Here is a 16,599-nt window from a genome sequence, read left to right on the forward strand (position 1 = left end):
CAACTTGCTCAAATTCACAAAGCTCAATTGGCCTAAAACCATACTAAAAATGGCTTCTTCTGTCAATAACGACCATAACAAAGGTGATATCTAACATTTATTTAAGGCTTATTACACACCAGGAACCAACACTAAGCCCTTTCTATTGCCTTATCTCATTTAAGTCCTCTCATAGCCTGTAACTTGGCCAGGGCACACAGTTTCACTTTTTCCTCTGTTGCACATTGAAATGTTCTTTAAACATATTATTTCAGGGGCTAGGGTTGTAGCTCAGTGTCAGAGTGCTTGCCTAGCATGTGTGAGGCACTGGGTTTGTTTTTTTTTGTTTTTGTTTTTTTTTAATATTTTTTTTTAAAGAGAGAGTGAGAGAGGAGAGAGAGAGAGAGAAGAGAATTTTTAATATTTATTTTTAGTTCTCGGCGGACACAACATCTTTGTTGGTATGTGGTGCTGAGGATCGAACCCGGGCCGCACGCACGTCAGGCGAGCGCGCTACCGCTTGAGCCACATCCCCAGCCCCGAGGCACTGGGTTTGATCCTTAGCACTGCATAAAAATAAAATAAGTGAATAAATAAAAATAAAATAAATTTTAAAACCATATGATTTCAATAAGGACATAGAGCCCACCTAGGGAAAAAGAACACAGTAAGGTCTAGGTGTCCTGCCACCCCTTCATCCTGTTGCTCCTGCTTCACAGGCCACTGTTATTGCTGCAACATATGTCCAGAAGTTCACAGTTTAAGCAATGTTTTCCTCATGAATTATTGTTGTTGCCAGGCACAGTACAGTGGGGCACATTTATAATCCCAGATATTTGGGAGGCTGAGGCCGGAGTATGGCAAGTTGGAGGCCAGCCTTAGTGATTTACTGAGACCCTGTCTCAAAGTAAAATGAAAAGGGCTGGGGCTGTAGCTCAGTGGCAGAACACCCTAGGTTCAATCCCCACTACTGAAAAACAAACCAGTTATTTTTTGTGAGCAGCTATGCCATTAACAGAGACCAAAACCATTTGTATCTTTCCACAGTGTCATTCAACTAACTAAATAACAATAAAGTCACAAGCTACATCAGTCTCACCAGCTTTAACTCACCAAGTACTCTTAATTTCACTTGGTATTGTGACCACGACATTATCACTTCTCTTATTCCATTCCAGTGTGTGTGTGCATATGTGTGTGTGTGTGTGTGTGTGTGTGTGTGTGTGTGTGTGTGTGTGAATTACTGGGGATTTAACTCAGGGGGGCTGTACCACTGAGCTGTACCTCAGCCCTTTTTAGAATTTTTATTCTGAGACACAGTATTGTGAAGTTGCTCAGGCTGGCCTCCAACTCACGATCCTCCTGCCTCAGCCTCCCGAGCTGCTGGGATTACAGGTGTGTGCCACTATGCCTGGCATCTGTTCTAGTCTGAATCACTAACACCTACAGCACTCGAGTCACACATCACACTTTGCACCATGATACATAAGTTACAGAAAGGCTGAGAAAGGGGCCGGGGATGTGACTCCGCGGTAGAGCACCTGCTTAGCATGTGGGGAGTCCAGAGTTTAATCTTCCGATACAGCAAAAAAGGCTGTGAGAGAGATGACAGTGGCTGCAGGATTTACAGAGGCACAACTAAAAGCGAAGGCAGAGAGCTGGGAGGGACATACAAGGGTCATGTCTGGTGGTCAGACAAGGTCAAGGAATTTTATCTGTCAAGATTAACAACTCTGATCTGTCAAGGCTTGGAGCTGTTCAAGGTGAACGTGGAGGGGCAGCTGTGCCCTGCTGAGTTACTCCTTGATGTATAGAGCAGGAGTCTCCAGGCTGTGCCTAACCCTGAGCGACTCCCTGTTAGAAAGCAGGAATTTGCTGTAAGTTACACCATCTTGAGTCCAAATGCAAAGGGACAAAGTCTACACTTTGTACAAGTAAATAATCACCATCTGCCCAGAGGATAGAACCAGAGGTTCATTGTCGTGGCAATTTTCCTGAGCCAGACTTGGGAAGAGCGACCCAGATAACAGGTTCAGTGTGCCTCCATGTCCAGTCCTGGGGTGGGGGTAGGGTCTTCATTTTATGGGTCTTAGGTGAGGGGGTTACATTTGGTTAGGTTGACAAGTGCCAGTGTCTGGTATTTCTGATGTGGTTTGGGATGTCCATGTATCCAGGTGCTCCTGACTTAGTTTGATAATTCAGCGTGTAAAAGTTACCTATCAATTTGTGCCTTAAGATTGTTCAGGGCAGATGGTGGTTGTTTACTTGTATACCTGTACAGACAAGGCATAGTCATTTTCCCTCTGCATTTGAATTCAAGTGGAGTAATTTATGACAAATGATGGCTTTACAAAATGCAGTAACCCAGAAAAAGCAATCATGAAAGTTAGCCAATCCAAAAAAAAAAAAAAGGGAGACCCAGAATAGATAAAGTAATCCTTAGCAGGAAGAGTGAAGCAGGTGGCATCATTATACCAGACCTTAAACTATACTACAGAGCAATAGTAACAAAACCAGCATGGTATTGGCACCAAACCAGACTGGTAGACCAATGGTACAGAATAGAGGACACTTAAAATTACATAAAATTACACTTTTATTAGGCAAAGGTGCCAAAAACATACATTGGAGAAAAGATAGCCTCTTTAACAAATGGTGCTGGGAAAACTGGAAATCCATATGCAACAAAATGAAATTAAACCTGTATCTCTCACTATGCATAAAATTTAACTCAAAATGGATCAAGGACTTAGGGATAAGACTAGAGACCCTAAGTCTAATAGAAGAAAAAGTAGGAGATTAGAGCCCTCTACCACTGAGCCTCTACCACTGACTTAGGAATAAATCTAGAGACCCTGAGTCTAATAGAAGAAAAAGTAGGCCCTAATCTCCATCATGTGGGATTAGGCCCCAACTTCCTTAATAAGATTCCTTTGGAGTAAGAATTAAAATCAAGAATCAGTAAGTGGGATGGACTCACACTAAAAAGTTTCTTCTCAGCAAAAGAAACAATCTGTGAGGTGAATAGAGAGCCTACATCTTGGGAGCAAATCTTTACCCCTCACACATCAGGTAGAGCACTAATCTCTAGGGTATATAAAGAACTCAAAAAGCTAAGCTCAAAAAGCTAAGCACCAAGAAAACAAATAACCTAATCAGTAAATGCAACCAATCGACAAATATATGAAAAATGTTCATCATTGCTAGCAATTAGAGAAATGCAAATCAAAACTACTCTAAGATTTCATCTCACTCCACTCAGAATGGCAACTATTATGAAGACAAACAACAAAAAGTGTTGGCGAGGATGTGGGGAAAAGGTATACTCGTGAACTGCTGGTGGGACTGCAAATTGGTGCAGCCAATATGGAAAGAAGTATGGAGATTTCTTGGAAAACTGGGAATGGAACTACCATTTGACCCAGCTATCCCTCTCTTTGTCTATACCCAAAAGACTTAAAAACAGCATACCACAGGGACACAGCCACATCAATGTTTATAGCAGCACAATTCACAATAGCTAAACTGTGGAACCAACCTAGATGCCCTTCAATAGACGAATGGATAAAAAAATATGGCATATATACACAATGTAATATTACTCAGCCATAAAAGAGAATAAAATCATGGCATTTGCAGGTAAATGGATGGAGTTTGAGAAAATAATGCTAAGTGAAGTTAGCCAATCCAAAAAAAAAAAAAAAAAACCAAAAAAAAAATGCTGAATGTTTTATTTGCTATAAGGAGGCTGATTCAGTGGGATAGGGATAGGGAGCATGGGAGGAATAGATGAACTCTAGATAGGGCAGAGGAGTGGGAGGGGAAGGGAAGGGGAATGGGGTTAGATATGATGGCGGAATGTGATGGACATTATTATCCAAAGTACAGGTATGAAGACACGAATTGATGTGAATATGCTTTGTATATAACCAGAGATGTGAAAAATTGTGCTTTATATGTGTAATAAGAATTGTAATGCATTCCGCTGTCACATGTAAATTAAAAAAAGTGGAGTAACCCAGGGTTCGCACAGCCTGAAAACTCCCGTTCTGTAACAGAGCAGGGCACAGCCTACTCTCCACAGCAGGGGTCCAGGGCTCCAGGGTCTGGAAGACAGGCAGTTTGGAGCGGCAGAACTGGACTTCACCAGGCAGGGAGAATCATGCTGAGCTGAAGCCCCAGGAACAGAGCAGGGAATCGTAGCCTGTCCATCTTGTCAGCGTTCACCAGGTGTCTGATAGGATGAGGTAGCTATGTGCCCCTCCCATAAACCACCATCTTTTTTTTTTTAACATTTTTTTAGTTGTAGATGGACATAATATCTTTATTTTTATTTATTTATTTTTATGTGGTGCTGGGGATCAAACCCAGGGCCTCAGGCATGCAAGACAAGCCCTCCACCACTGAGCCCCACCCCAGCCCTGTACCACCGTCTTAAGTGCCCCTTATTAGGTATGTTCTGGTGTATCTGATAGCTTGTGGGCCTGGTTTCCCTGATTTGGGTTTGATATGTTCATGCATTTGTGTGTTTCTGATTTTATAAGTTCAGAGGTAGTAGCTTTTTATTAGTACTATTTATTTATTAGTTAGTGCCGTATCATTGTGCTGTGCAGCTGGGGTTATACTTTTTGGCAACTTCGCATGTCCACATCTGTGGCGATCTGCTTGCCTACTCAAGTTATTCAGTCTTTCCGCCTTAGCACTTGCACTCCTGTAACTCAGGACAAACTCTTGCTTTATAAAAATAGAGTAACTTAGGGCCAGGCACTGCAGTTCTTTACAACACGGAGTAACTCAGAACAGGGCACAGGCTGCCCTCCACGTTATCTCATTGGATCTCAGCAACGATTATTGTCTCCATCTGCAGAGTCCTAACTCCAAGAGGTTAAGTGACCTGCCTGGAGTTTGACAGCTACAAAATGGCAGAGCTAAGATGGAGAGCTTGGTGGTCTGTAGCCTTTGAATTACACCCCTCTGCCTCCGTTGGTGAAAAATCCCTAGGTGCTTAGAACCCGGAATGTGCCATAAATAGTTCACCTTCTACAAAGAGAAACTTGCGGTTGGTCAGGAAACAGGGAAAATCTCATCATTTCTTGAGTGTTTACATTCCAGAGTGGACTGCTCATTCTCTGTTCTAGGGCAGGTTTACAAGGACACCTCTCCTCTGTGTTCCACAGTGAAGAAGCTCTCAGGCAAGGCTGGGGGCCCTGGGTAGACTAGAGTCCTGGAGCTGCCGGAACAAACTGTCACCAACTTGACAGCTGAAATCTACAGAAATGTACTCTTTCAGTACAGGTTTGGTTTCTAGATAGGCTGAGAGGAGGAACCATTCCAGGCCTTTCTGTGAGTTCTGGTAGATGGCGGCAATCATGTGGACTGCCTTAGTTTGTGGATCATCCCTCCCATCTCTGCTTCTCGTGTGTGTGTGTGTGTGTGTGTGTGTGTGTGTGTGTGTTTCTCTTTTATAAAGACACAAGTCATAGGATTTAGAGTCCACCTCATTTTAACTAATCTAAGAATGTCCCCTAAGGGTCTCTGCAAAGATCCTATGTCCAAATAAAGTCACATTCTGAGATTCTGGGTGGACCTGAGGAGACTTCCTGTTTCATTCAGTGACAGGGATGGCACTTCTGGACTGTTCCAAGTCTTCCTTAACCAGCAATGTTCTAACCCAGGAAAGCAGCACCAGGACAATCCTGCCCACCTACAGGCAAAGGGAGGGCAAAGAAAAGGAGCCAGGCAATTGGAGGTCTCCTCAGAGCAGCTCACAGACTGTGCTGGGTGGCACCATGAAACGGGAGGGCAGAGAGTATCATTTTAGCTGCAAGTCTTTGGGGTCAAAATGCTTTTATTTTAATGAGCGTGGGAATGAGAATAAGAGTGGGACAGAAGAAAGAGAGGAGAAGAGAGAAAGCTGGCTTACTTACAAGAATCACTCAAAGAGTAAGAAAGCAAATAGCTGGGAATTATTTAACTTGGAATTCATAGTATTTTTTCAAGGAAAAATTTCAAGTGGGAGGAGCAAAGGAAAACATGAATTCATGAAGAAATGTATCTTGATCTTGATTGTGAAGACTAAATAGGGTTAAGACTAAAATGGAAAAATAAAGAAAATAAGATGCATTTATAATTTAATAAGTATATAGTATGGATAGGCAAAATACCAAAAAAATATTTTGTGTGTGTGTGTGTGGAGAAACTTGATGGTGAACTTGAAATAATAGCCATTATAGTTATCAGGGTAAAGACAAAAGTTAGGGGAATGGAATAGACTCTAAAAACATTCATGTTATTTAAGGAGTTGATAGAAGATGAGTAAGCACTAACACAATGCTACAAGAAAGAGTCACTATTCAATAAATATCTAAATGGAGGACATCAGCATGGATCAGAATTAGCTTCTATCCACTTTTTTTTTAAGTTGTAGATGGCCACAATACCTTTATTTTATTTATGTGGTGCTGAGGATCGAACCCAGTGCCTCACCTGTGGTAGGCAACTGAGCCACAACCCCAGCCCTCTCTATCCACATTTTTACACCATGCACTACAATACATTTCAAATGTAATTTCATAAAAAGCCAGGGAAGAAAGTGGGAGAGGAAACACGTTTCGATTGCGTTGCAGAGAAAACGTTTTGACTATGGATACAGAAGCTATCAGAGACAAGAGAGATGGATCCAAATCTGTTTATAAAAGCCATTTGTTCCAGAAAATGTAATAAAGGAAACACAAAAAGTGAAATCCACAGAAGGGGGAGAAATATATATGGCAAATAAAGCTTCCCATCCCGATAACAAAGGCACTGAGCAAGTGGAAAAGGTCAGAATGCTGCTCCTTTTTGATAAGTAGTCAAAAGAAATGAATTCAGAGCTTACATGCAAAACTTTACATAGAAAAATGAGCAGCCCCACTGCAAATCTTGAACTTTCAGCTTGAACAACTTTTATATTGTTATTAAAGAATCAGTTTACAGGTGTGGTGGTAACGCATGCCTGTAATGCCAGCAGTTCAGGAGGCTGAGCAGGAGTTCTACAAGTTCAAAGCCAGCCTCAGCACACTTAGCAAGGTCCTAAGCAACTTAGTGAGACCCTGTCTCAAAAGATAAATAAATAAATAATGGACTCACTGGTTAAGCACCCCTGGGTTCAATTCCTGGTGGGGAAAAAAATCAATTTAGCCAGGGTGTGGTGACCTGCACCTATACTCCCAGCAACTCAGGAGGTTGAGGCAGGAGGATTGCAATTTCAAGCACAGCTCAGCAACTTACCAAAGCCCTGACTCAAAATAAAATAAAAGGAGCTGGGGATATAGTTTAGTGGTAGAGCACCCTTGGGTTCAATCTCCAATAACCAAACCTCCAAAAAATTCAATTTAAATGACAAACTTAATGTGTGATAGGTCAGATTCCCTGATGGCAAAACCTATAAAATAGTTCCTATCCTTTGATCCCACAATCTTACTTCTAAGGAAGTAGCCAAAGAAAATAATGTAAAGGGGAAAAGTCATTTCTACAAGTGTTCATTGTAAATATTATTTACATAGAAGGCAATTAGAAATGAGGCACTTTCACAGAGATTTCTAAGTCGAAGTGGGATTTAAAGACTGTATAGCTAAATCTACTGGGATGCTTGTGGAAATGCAGATTTGGGGTCCCACTTCAAACCTTGCCAATCTCTCTCTGGAAGGAGCCTGGGAACACTCATTTCCTCAAGGGGGTCAGCTGATTCATTACTGCACTCTGGTTTGAGACTGAGGGCCAGTCACAGACCATGAGAGCGTTTGGTGAACTAGAGTGGTTCAAGTAACGGACCCTAAACATGCAGAGAAATGAGAAGAGGGATCATGAGGACTCAGAGAACACCGAGTCATGTCAGCGACCACAACAGGATAGGGTGGCAGAAGTCAGCTGTTGTCCATAATGTTGTGTTTTGTTCTGGAAACTGTTTTTAAAAAGCAACATGGTCATATGAGTTTTGTTCATTTGTCAAATCCCCAAGAAGGTCACTTGAAGACTTAATAGAACATCTACAAAGAATCTACAGGATCCTTGCCTCAAGCCCTCCCTGCCTGCATGACATCCCTTCCCTCCTTCTCCTTTGGTTCCCTGGTCCCCAGGTGATTAAAAGTTTCTTTCTGCCTTAAATTCTGTCCAAGGCTTCACACCCCATAAGCAGCACCCACCTGTGTCCTTGGCCAATGTCTAGTTGGAGGTACAGTTGTGTGGGGTGTCATTCTGTCATCAGGACAGTTTGGTGACCACATATTTTTTATTTTTGCACCAAATTAGAGGAAACAAGTATATATGTGTGTATATATATATATATATATATATATATATATATATATATATATAAAATTTATATATATTTATGAACTTATAAATATATGTATTTATAAATTTATATATTGTAAATAAGACATGTATAAATTTATATTTATAAATATATGTGAATGTATGTATAAATCATAAATGATACATTTATAATATGTATTCATAGATATGTATAAATTTATACATTTACATTATATAAATTTTTATACACATACACACAGAGCTGGGGGGCGTAGCTTAGTGGCAGAGTGCTTGCCTAGTATGTGCAAGGCCCTGGATTTGATCTCCAGAACCATAAGAAATAATAAAAATAAAAAACTTAGTAGGCAGCTTGCTGGAGACTGCTGAGTATTCCCTTTTCAGGATGGGGAGGGAGACAGGCCTGATGGGATGTATTGCTAATGCAGTTCTGAGCTTCTCAGGTTCCCTGAGGGCTGACTTCCCTGAGGGGCAGAAATGCCACTGTAGCTCTATTTCCCAGAGAAGCCTCTTTCCTGGAACCTATAGATCCATTCTTGCCCGGAGCCTTGGGGCTTCTTGCCAGGATCTGCGGATGTCACAAGATACTACTGTCCAGCTAAGGTTGGCCAACCTCCCCCAAGAAGGTTGGGCCGCTGCCCAGGGTGCCAGGCCTGTAGGCGCCTGGAGAGTCCACTCCTACAGGGAGTCACTGGGGGACATTGGGGTGGCTGGGCCTAGCCCAGCAGCATGCCCAATATTTGATTCTTGGTGCTCTACAGCCCTGAGGGAGACTCTACCTGCCTCCATTCAAACTAACATGTCTGCTTCCGGCCCTGAGACACCCACCCACTCCTGCTCCTGGCTGCTTATCTCAAGGCTCTCTCTGGGTGGTACCCTGTCTTTGGCAGCCTTGCATGGTCCAGCAGAGGGAGCCCCTTTTCTATAAGGGACGGGCACAGGTTTTTTGTCTTCAGGCTTGTCCAATTCCAGAGTCAAGGAATTCAGTATCTTATGTTCCTTCCCAGCCAGACGATGAACCCTCATTTTATAGGCTGAGAAAACTGCGGTTAACCCCAGTTGAGTCCAGAGTTGGGGCTGGAAGATAACACCAAGGAGCCATTTTGCTGTTTAGGGGCTTCAGCTCTCAAGGCCCAGGGCTCCCAGTCTAGTGCCCTCCCACCAGTTGGCTCTCAAAACTCCCTCCAGACAATTCCCCAAAACCCCTTCCAGCCATCTTGGCATCAGTTCCAGGGACAGGGTGCTCTGGCCCCAAGATGTTTTGTCTTATCCTAATCTCCTGAGCCTCCCTCCCTTTCTTAAAATGTCTGTTCCAGTGCCCTCTGCTGGGACAGCTTCTAGAAAGTGGGCTGACGGTGGGTGGGGGCCTCATGCTTGTCTCAGATCCTAGCTGGCTTGGGTTCATTACTTTTCTTCTCTGGGAATTGAATATTTCTGACTTCAAAATGGGACAAAATCCCTCCTTTCTTTATAGGATTAGAAGTAGAGGCTTAAAAGTCAGGAAGACCTTACCTTGTAAGCTAACCAGCAGATCACCTCCCCAAACTGCCGCTATGTCACCTGCAAAATTGAAATAATAATGACCTTGCCTATTCTAGTAAAGAGAAGATGACAAGATTTTGGAGGTGAGGTGCCTCACACCCAGAGTGTCAAGATAAATGGTCTCTATTGCTATTGCTATTGTTGAATATCCAAAAAGACCACCCACAAGGAGACAGGTGACAGATATCAGTCTCTGAAACAATTGGAAAATCACAGAATTAAGGATTAATGAGCCTAGGTCCACATGTCCCAAGCCTTAACACCACATAATATAGTTTGGACTTAGAATGTCCCCCCATATCCCATGTGTTAGTCCCTGGCTGGTGATACCATACAGAGGTGTGAAAAAGACCATCAGCAACACAATAAAGAACAGGGAGATGTTTCCCATATGATCTAGCTAATAAATCATGGCTATGGAAACTTCAGGAGGTTGTAACTAGTTGAAGAAAGTAGGTCACTGGCGGGCTGCCCTGGAAGGATACATTGGAACCCTGGCTTCTCTCTCTCTTTCTCTCTCTCTCTCTCTTCTCTCTCCTTTCTCTCCACTCTGCTTCCTGGCTGTCATAAGGTGATCAGATGAAGTCTAAATGAATTAGCTTTTTTGAAAAATCTGTATATTTTTTTAGGTGTAGATGGACACAATACCTTTATTTTATTTATTTATTTTTATTTTGAACCCAGTGCCTCACATGTGCAAGGCAAGCACTCTACCACTGAGTCACAACCCTGGCCCCTAAATGAATTAGCTTTTTAAGCACTTAATAGGTGAGGTGTTTAGCTTGTGTCAGGGATGGGCTCTTATTTATGTGTGAGTAGTTCTAAATTTTCATCAGTGAGTGTCTCTAGAGGGAAATGTCTTTAGTAAGGTAGACATTTATGTTCCTTCAGCTGCAGAAGGAGAAAGGGTGAATAAAAGCCAAGCTAATGATAATTCACAGACTGACAATTTTGGGGAAAGAGGCTAAGCTAAAAGATCAATCCAGCCATATTAGAGTTTGAAAATGGACCTGGGAGTTCTTGAGATTTAAGAGTTTCCAGCTGTAGACGTCAGAGCAGCACAGTGACATTTTCCCCTAGCCTAGGGAAATAGGGGGCAAATAAAAATGTAAGTTTTTTTTAAAAAAAATCTAAATCTGTTTCATTTTCCAGTTTTGGGATTCTATATACTTTTGGTGCTAAAAATATCCTTTCTTTTATAAAATGTGAGTGAGAGTTGTTGGTAATATGTGACTTACGTACGGTGATTTATACTAATACATGAAATTCAAAATCCTTTTACTAATAGGGGCACTGGGTCCAGAGGGGAGATGTGACTTGTCCAAGGTCAGAAGTGGTTGGTGATAGAGCCAGTGCCCCACCTCCATCTCCTGATTTCTGTCTAATGCTCTTCTCATTGGATTCTTCCCCTAGCACATTTGTACCTCGTTCATTTGCAAATGATTGAAATCCAACTCAAACTGGCTTAAGCAAAAGGGATATTAAAAAAGAATTTCAGGGCTGGGGATGTGGCTCAAGCGGTAGCGCGCTTGCCTGGCATGCGAGCGGCCCGGGTTCGATCCTCAGCACCACATACCAACAAAGATGTTGTGTCCGCCCAGAACTAAAAAATAAATAAATAAATTCTCATTCTCTCTCTCTCTCTCTCTCTCTCTCTCTCTCTCTCTGCCCCCCCTTCCTCTCTCTTTAAAAAAAAAACAAAAAAAAAAAAAGAATTTCAACCAGAAGGAGAAATAAATGCTTGGCAGGAAAAGTAACAATGGATGCACATTAAACCACTGGACACAGACTCCATAGGAACCAAAGTCTCCCCTCTGTGGTTCAAAACCCACAACGAGGCTTTCCCATCAATTCCTTACTCTCAGCACTATCACCACCTCCAGTATGGGGACACACACACACACACACACACACACACACACCTCATTCTGAACAGACCCTCAGTATCCATTCTTTGGTTCATTTCCTGCTAGTTCAAGTCATCTCTCCTCACTTTTGTCAAAGAGTGTCTAACCAACCCCAATCCAACCAGTCTCTCTTGTCTCATAAGGGTGGAGCATTCTCCCCAGAAAAGATCATCAGAACACGGAACACACTGTCCCAGCAGCCTCTCAGCCCTAACTCATTAGCTGGATAATTAAGGGAAGCATCTGCATTTTCTTTCCTGTGTTGCTGGTGACCAGTTCATATCTAAAGGACTAAACATAAGTAGCAGGAGGTTTGACTTGTTTGAAGCTGGGCAATTGTGTACTTTCTCAAAGATCAGCCTCCCTGAGATACATGCAGAGTTCCATGAAATGGAAATGGAAATGGACTATGGTCTATGATTCAGTATACAGGTGGGTAGGATTTACACTGAAGCTCAGCTATAAAACCTCCACCCACTCAGCTTGCCCCATTGCTGGATCAATCTAGAGCATGGAGGACACCATGGTATGTCTTTGTGCTGCCTGATTCTGTTTCCCTCCAGCCTGAAAAATTGAGCCAATGGGTCCTTCCTCTATCTGACCAAAGGGCAGGAGGCAGTGGAGGCAGGGAAAGAAGGCGGAATATTGACCCAAGAGTATTGAAGCCATGGAATGAAAATTCAGTGTCAACTTTTATTTAAATATTTTGGAGAAAATAAGTATGAATATAATATAGAGTAAAATGAAAAACTTAGATGAACTTTTAAAAAAATATTTTTAATTGTAGATAGACACAACATCTTTATTTTATTCATTTATTTTTTATGTGGTGCTGAGGATCAAACCCAGTGCCTCACACATGAGAGGCAAGTACTCAACCACTGAGCCACAACCCCAGCCCTAGATGAACATTTTTAGTAAATTAATTAAGTTTTTAAGAGACAGAGTCTTACTATGTTGTCCAGACTGGCCCCAAACTCCTTGGCCCAAGAGATTCTCCTGCCTCAGCCTTCTGGATATCTGGGACCACAAGCATGCACTTCTAGGTTTATTTCAGGATTAACATTTTTTTCTTAATTTTTAGTTGTGTATGGACACAACTTTAGTTTTATTTATTTATTTTTATATGGTGCTGAAGCTTGAACCCAGTGCCTCACATGTGCTAGGCAAGCTCACTGCCACTGAGCCACAACCCCAGTTCTAGGATGAACATTTTTAAATAAATTCACCTCCTTGAAATTTCCAGTTGTAGCTGTTGCTGTAGTCAAGCTAACAGGTCCAGGTCCGAGTTCCTCTGGCTTAGAGGAAGCTTTGCCCTTCCAAGTCCTACAAGGCAGACTTCATCTCTGGAGGTTCAGCATAGACCTGAGATATTGGACAATGACTTAAGATGGTTTGCGACAAGGGACACATGAAAAGTCAGCCCTCCCACACTCTGGCCCTCCCCCTTTCCCCCACTTCTCCTCACTATAGATTAAAATTCACTGGGCACCAGCTTCTAAGCTCAAGATCATGCTCCGTGAGCCCAAGTGCGTAGTCAGCTTTCCATCACTCTAACAAATACTTGAGATAATCAACTTATAAAGAGAGAAGGTTGATTTTGGCTCACAGTTTGGGAGGTTTCAGTCTATATTGTTTAGCCCCGTGGCTTTAGGTGTGTGGAGAGGCAACACATCATGTTGGGAGTCCCTGGTGAGAGCAAAACTGCTCCCTTCATGGCCAGGAAGCAAAAAAAGAAGAAAAGGAAGAAACGGGCATCACACAATCCCCTTCAAGGGCGTGACCCCCAGGGCCTAAATTCTTAAAGGTTCTACCTCCAAATAATGTCACCCTGGGTGGTAGGGCCAGGGGTGTAGCTCAGTGACAGTGACACTTGCCTAGCCTTGTTGGATTCAATCCCTAGTACCACCAAAAAATAAAAACAAAAAAGATCTAACACATGGGCCTCTGGGAATTTTCAGGATCCTAACTATAACACCAGGTGACCACTAAGAATTCAATCATTTCTCCTGTGGATCACAGCTTACAAAGTGCTAAGTCCAAGGAAAGAGCCATCTGTCACCTACTCCCTAACACTCAGAGCCAACTTTTCCAGTGGGCTCAGGACACACAGTGCCTAGGGCCCAGGTTGGTTAATTGTATGTGTTAACTTTGCTGGCCAGATACCTGGTTAAACATCCTGGGTATCTGTGAGAGCATTTTTGAAAGATATTAATATTTGATAGTTGACTGAGTGAAGCAGATTGCCTTCCCCCATGTGGGTGGGCCTTATTTAATCTGTTAGAGGTCTGAAAAGAACAAAAAGGTGGAGTAAGTGGGAATCAGACTCTCTGTCTTTGAATAGGGACATTTGTCTTCACCTGCCATTGTCTTAAACTTGGGCTGGAACTTACAGTCATTGTTTTTTTTTTTTTTTTTTTTTTTTTTTTTTTTTTTCCTGGATCTCCGGCTTGCCGCGTACAGATCATGGGACTTCGCAGTCTCCAAATACTCATGGATGTATGTCTCCATCCTATAGGTTCTGTTTCTCTGAAGAACCCAGACTCATACAGGCTCTCTACTTTTAGGCCCAATGAAAATGTTTCAATTTTAATTTCTTTTAAAATTAGGAGCTGATAACTGTAATGGTAATGAATGTATAAAAATGCTCTGCTTTGTGGTGGCCGTGTCCGGAGCTGCTTTCCTCCACCATGCCTTTCCACCATGATGTTCTGCCCCACCTCAGGCTCAGAGTTGTGGAGTCAGCTGACCATGAATTGAACCTCTGAAACCAAGAGCAATAATATACTTTTTCTCCTCTAAGTTGTTCTTGTCAAGTGTTTTGGTCATAGCAGTGCTGACTAAAACAGAAATGGATACCAAGAAATGGAGTCATCACTGTGACTAATGTGACCATGTGGTTCAGAAGCCTTTCCCCTCCACCAACATTTTTTTAAAATATTTTATTTTTTAGTTGTAGTTGGACACAATACCTTTATTTTATTTATCTATTTTTATGTGGTGCTGAGGATTAAACCCAGGGCTTCGCACGTGCTAGGCGAGTGCTCTACCGCTGAGCCATAACCCCAGCTGAAAAGCACCAGACATCTATTTGCTCTCTCAAAGCCATTTCTGCACCAACCATGGCCACCTTCATGGAGCTCAGCACCAAAGCCAAGATGCCCATGTTGAGTCTGGGCACCTGGAAGTCTCCTCCAAACAAAGTCAAAGAAGCCGTGAAGGTGGCCATTGATGCAGGGTATCGCCACATAGACTGTGCCTACGTCTATCAAAATGAGAATGAGGTGGGAGAAGCCATCCAAGAGAAGATCCAAGAGAAGGTGGTGAAGCAGGAGGACCTCATTATTGTGAGCAAGTCATGGTGCACCTTCTTTGAGAGGAAGCTTGTAAAGGAAGCCTGTCGGAAGACCCTCAAGGATTTGAAACTGGACTATCTGGATGTCTACCTTATTCACTGGCCACAGGGATTTCAGGCTGGGAAGGACTTATTCCCCAAAGATGATAAAGGCAACAACCTCATCAGTAAAGAAACATTCTTGGATGCCTGGGAGGTCATGGAGGAACTGGTGGATGAGGGGTTGGTGAAAGCTCTTGGTGTTTCCAACTTCAACCACTTCCAGATTGAAAAGATCTTGAATAAGCCTGGACTCAAATATAAACCAGTGACTAACCAGGTCTAGTGTCACCCATACCTCACCCAGGAGAAACTGATCCAATACGGTCACTCTAAGGGCATCACGGTCACAGCCTACAGCCCCCTGGGCTTTTCAGATAGACCTTGGGCCAAAACAGAAGACCCTTCACTACTGGAGGACCCTAAGATCAAGGAGATTGCTGCAAGGCACAAAAAATCCCGGGCCAGGCTGGGAATGTGGCTCAAGCGGTAGCGCGCTCGCCTGGCATGCTTGCGGCCCGGGTTCGATCCACAGCACCACATACAAACAAAGATGTTGTGTCCGCCAAGAACTAAAAAATAAAATATTAAAAAAAAAATCCCGGGCCCAGGTTCTGATCCGTTTCCATATCCAGAGGAATGTGGTGGTAATCCCCAAGTCTATGACCCCAGAACATATTCTTGAGAACTTTCAAGTCTTTGACTTCAAATTGAGTGATGGGGAGATGGCGACCTTACTCAGCTTCAACAGAAACTGGAGGATCTGTGTCCTGGCTGACCAGGCTAATTTTCCGGACTACCCCTACAATGCCAATTACTGAAGATGAATCTCCTGATGAGACACCTGGTGGATTCTTTCTCTTCACTGAAGTGGAATTTGATCTCCCTGAGGCCCATTTTAGCTAAATTTATATGAAATTATATTGTGCTTAATCTTGTCAGAATCTAGGCAAAATTAAAAAAAAATTTATTAGTGCATTATAATTGTACATAATGGGTTTTTTTAATTCTCTAATCATCCATGCACACAACATTAGTTGCTCAATCTCCTTCCCAGAAACTTCTTTCTTTCTCCTCTCTCCCCTTAAGCAAGGTTTTATTTAAATCCATATGATGAACCAGGAAAAGACTTATCACAGGGAAGTATGACCCAGATGAGCAAATGACTATTTCTTCCACTTATTTGATCTGAACAAATGTTTGTTAAACAACAGGGTCTCTGCTACCATTGAGAATGCAAAAATAAAAATAATAAAAAAATAGTGGAGAACCATAAGGAAAATGTTGCCAGAGAATCTCTCTTCACCATTTTGAGAAAGAGTGTTCAGGATAAGGAAAAAGAACCAGCAGCACTGTCTACTGCTGAGTAGTAGTTCACACTATCATCAAGGAGAACCAATAATTAAAGAAGAAAGTTGTACAATTAGATGTGCAAAATAAAAGAAAATGAAGAGGATAACCACT

General features: G+C 42.4%; 1 protein-coding gene across 1 annotated transcript; it reads left to right on the forward strand.

Moving 5' to 3' along the window:
* Positions 1-14,863: 14,863 nt before the first annotated feature.
* LOC308647645 (aldo-keto reductase family 1 member B10-like) lies at positions 14,864-15,956 on the forward strand (the record flags this gene model as incomplete). The annotated part of the gene is given in 3 exon segments (XM_081291964.1): positions 14,864-15,418; positions 15,422-15,604; positions 15,747-15,956. Coding segments are annotated over 3 exon segments (948 nt in total).
* Positions 15,957-16,599: the final 643 nt, after the last annotated feature.

The sequence above is a fragment of the Spermophilus citellus genome (assembly GCF_964194105.1).
Source record: "Spermophilus citellus genome assembly, chromosome: 4".
In the NCBI taxonomy this organism is placed as follows: Eukaryota; Metazoa; Chordata; class Mammalia; order Rodentia; family Sciuridae; genus Spermophilus; species Spermophilus citellus.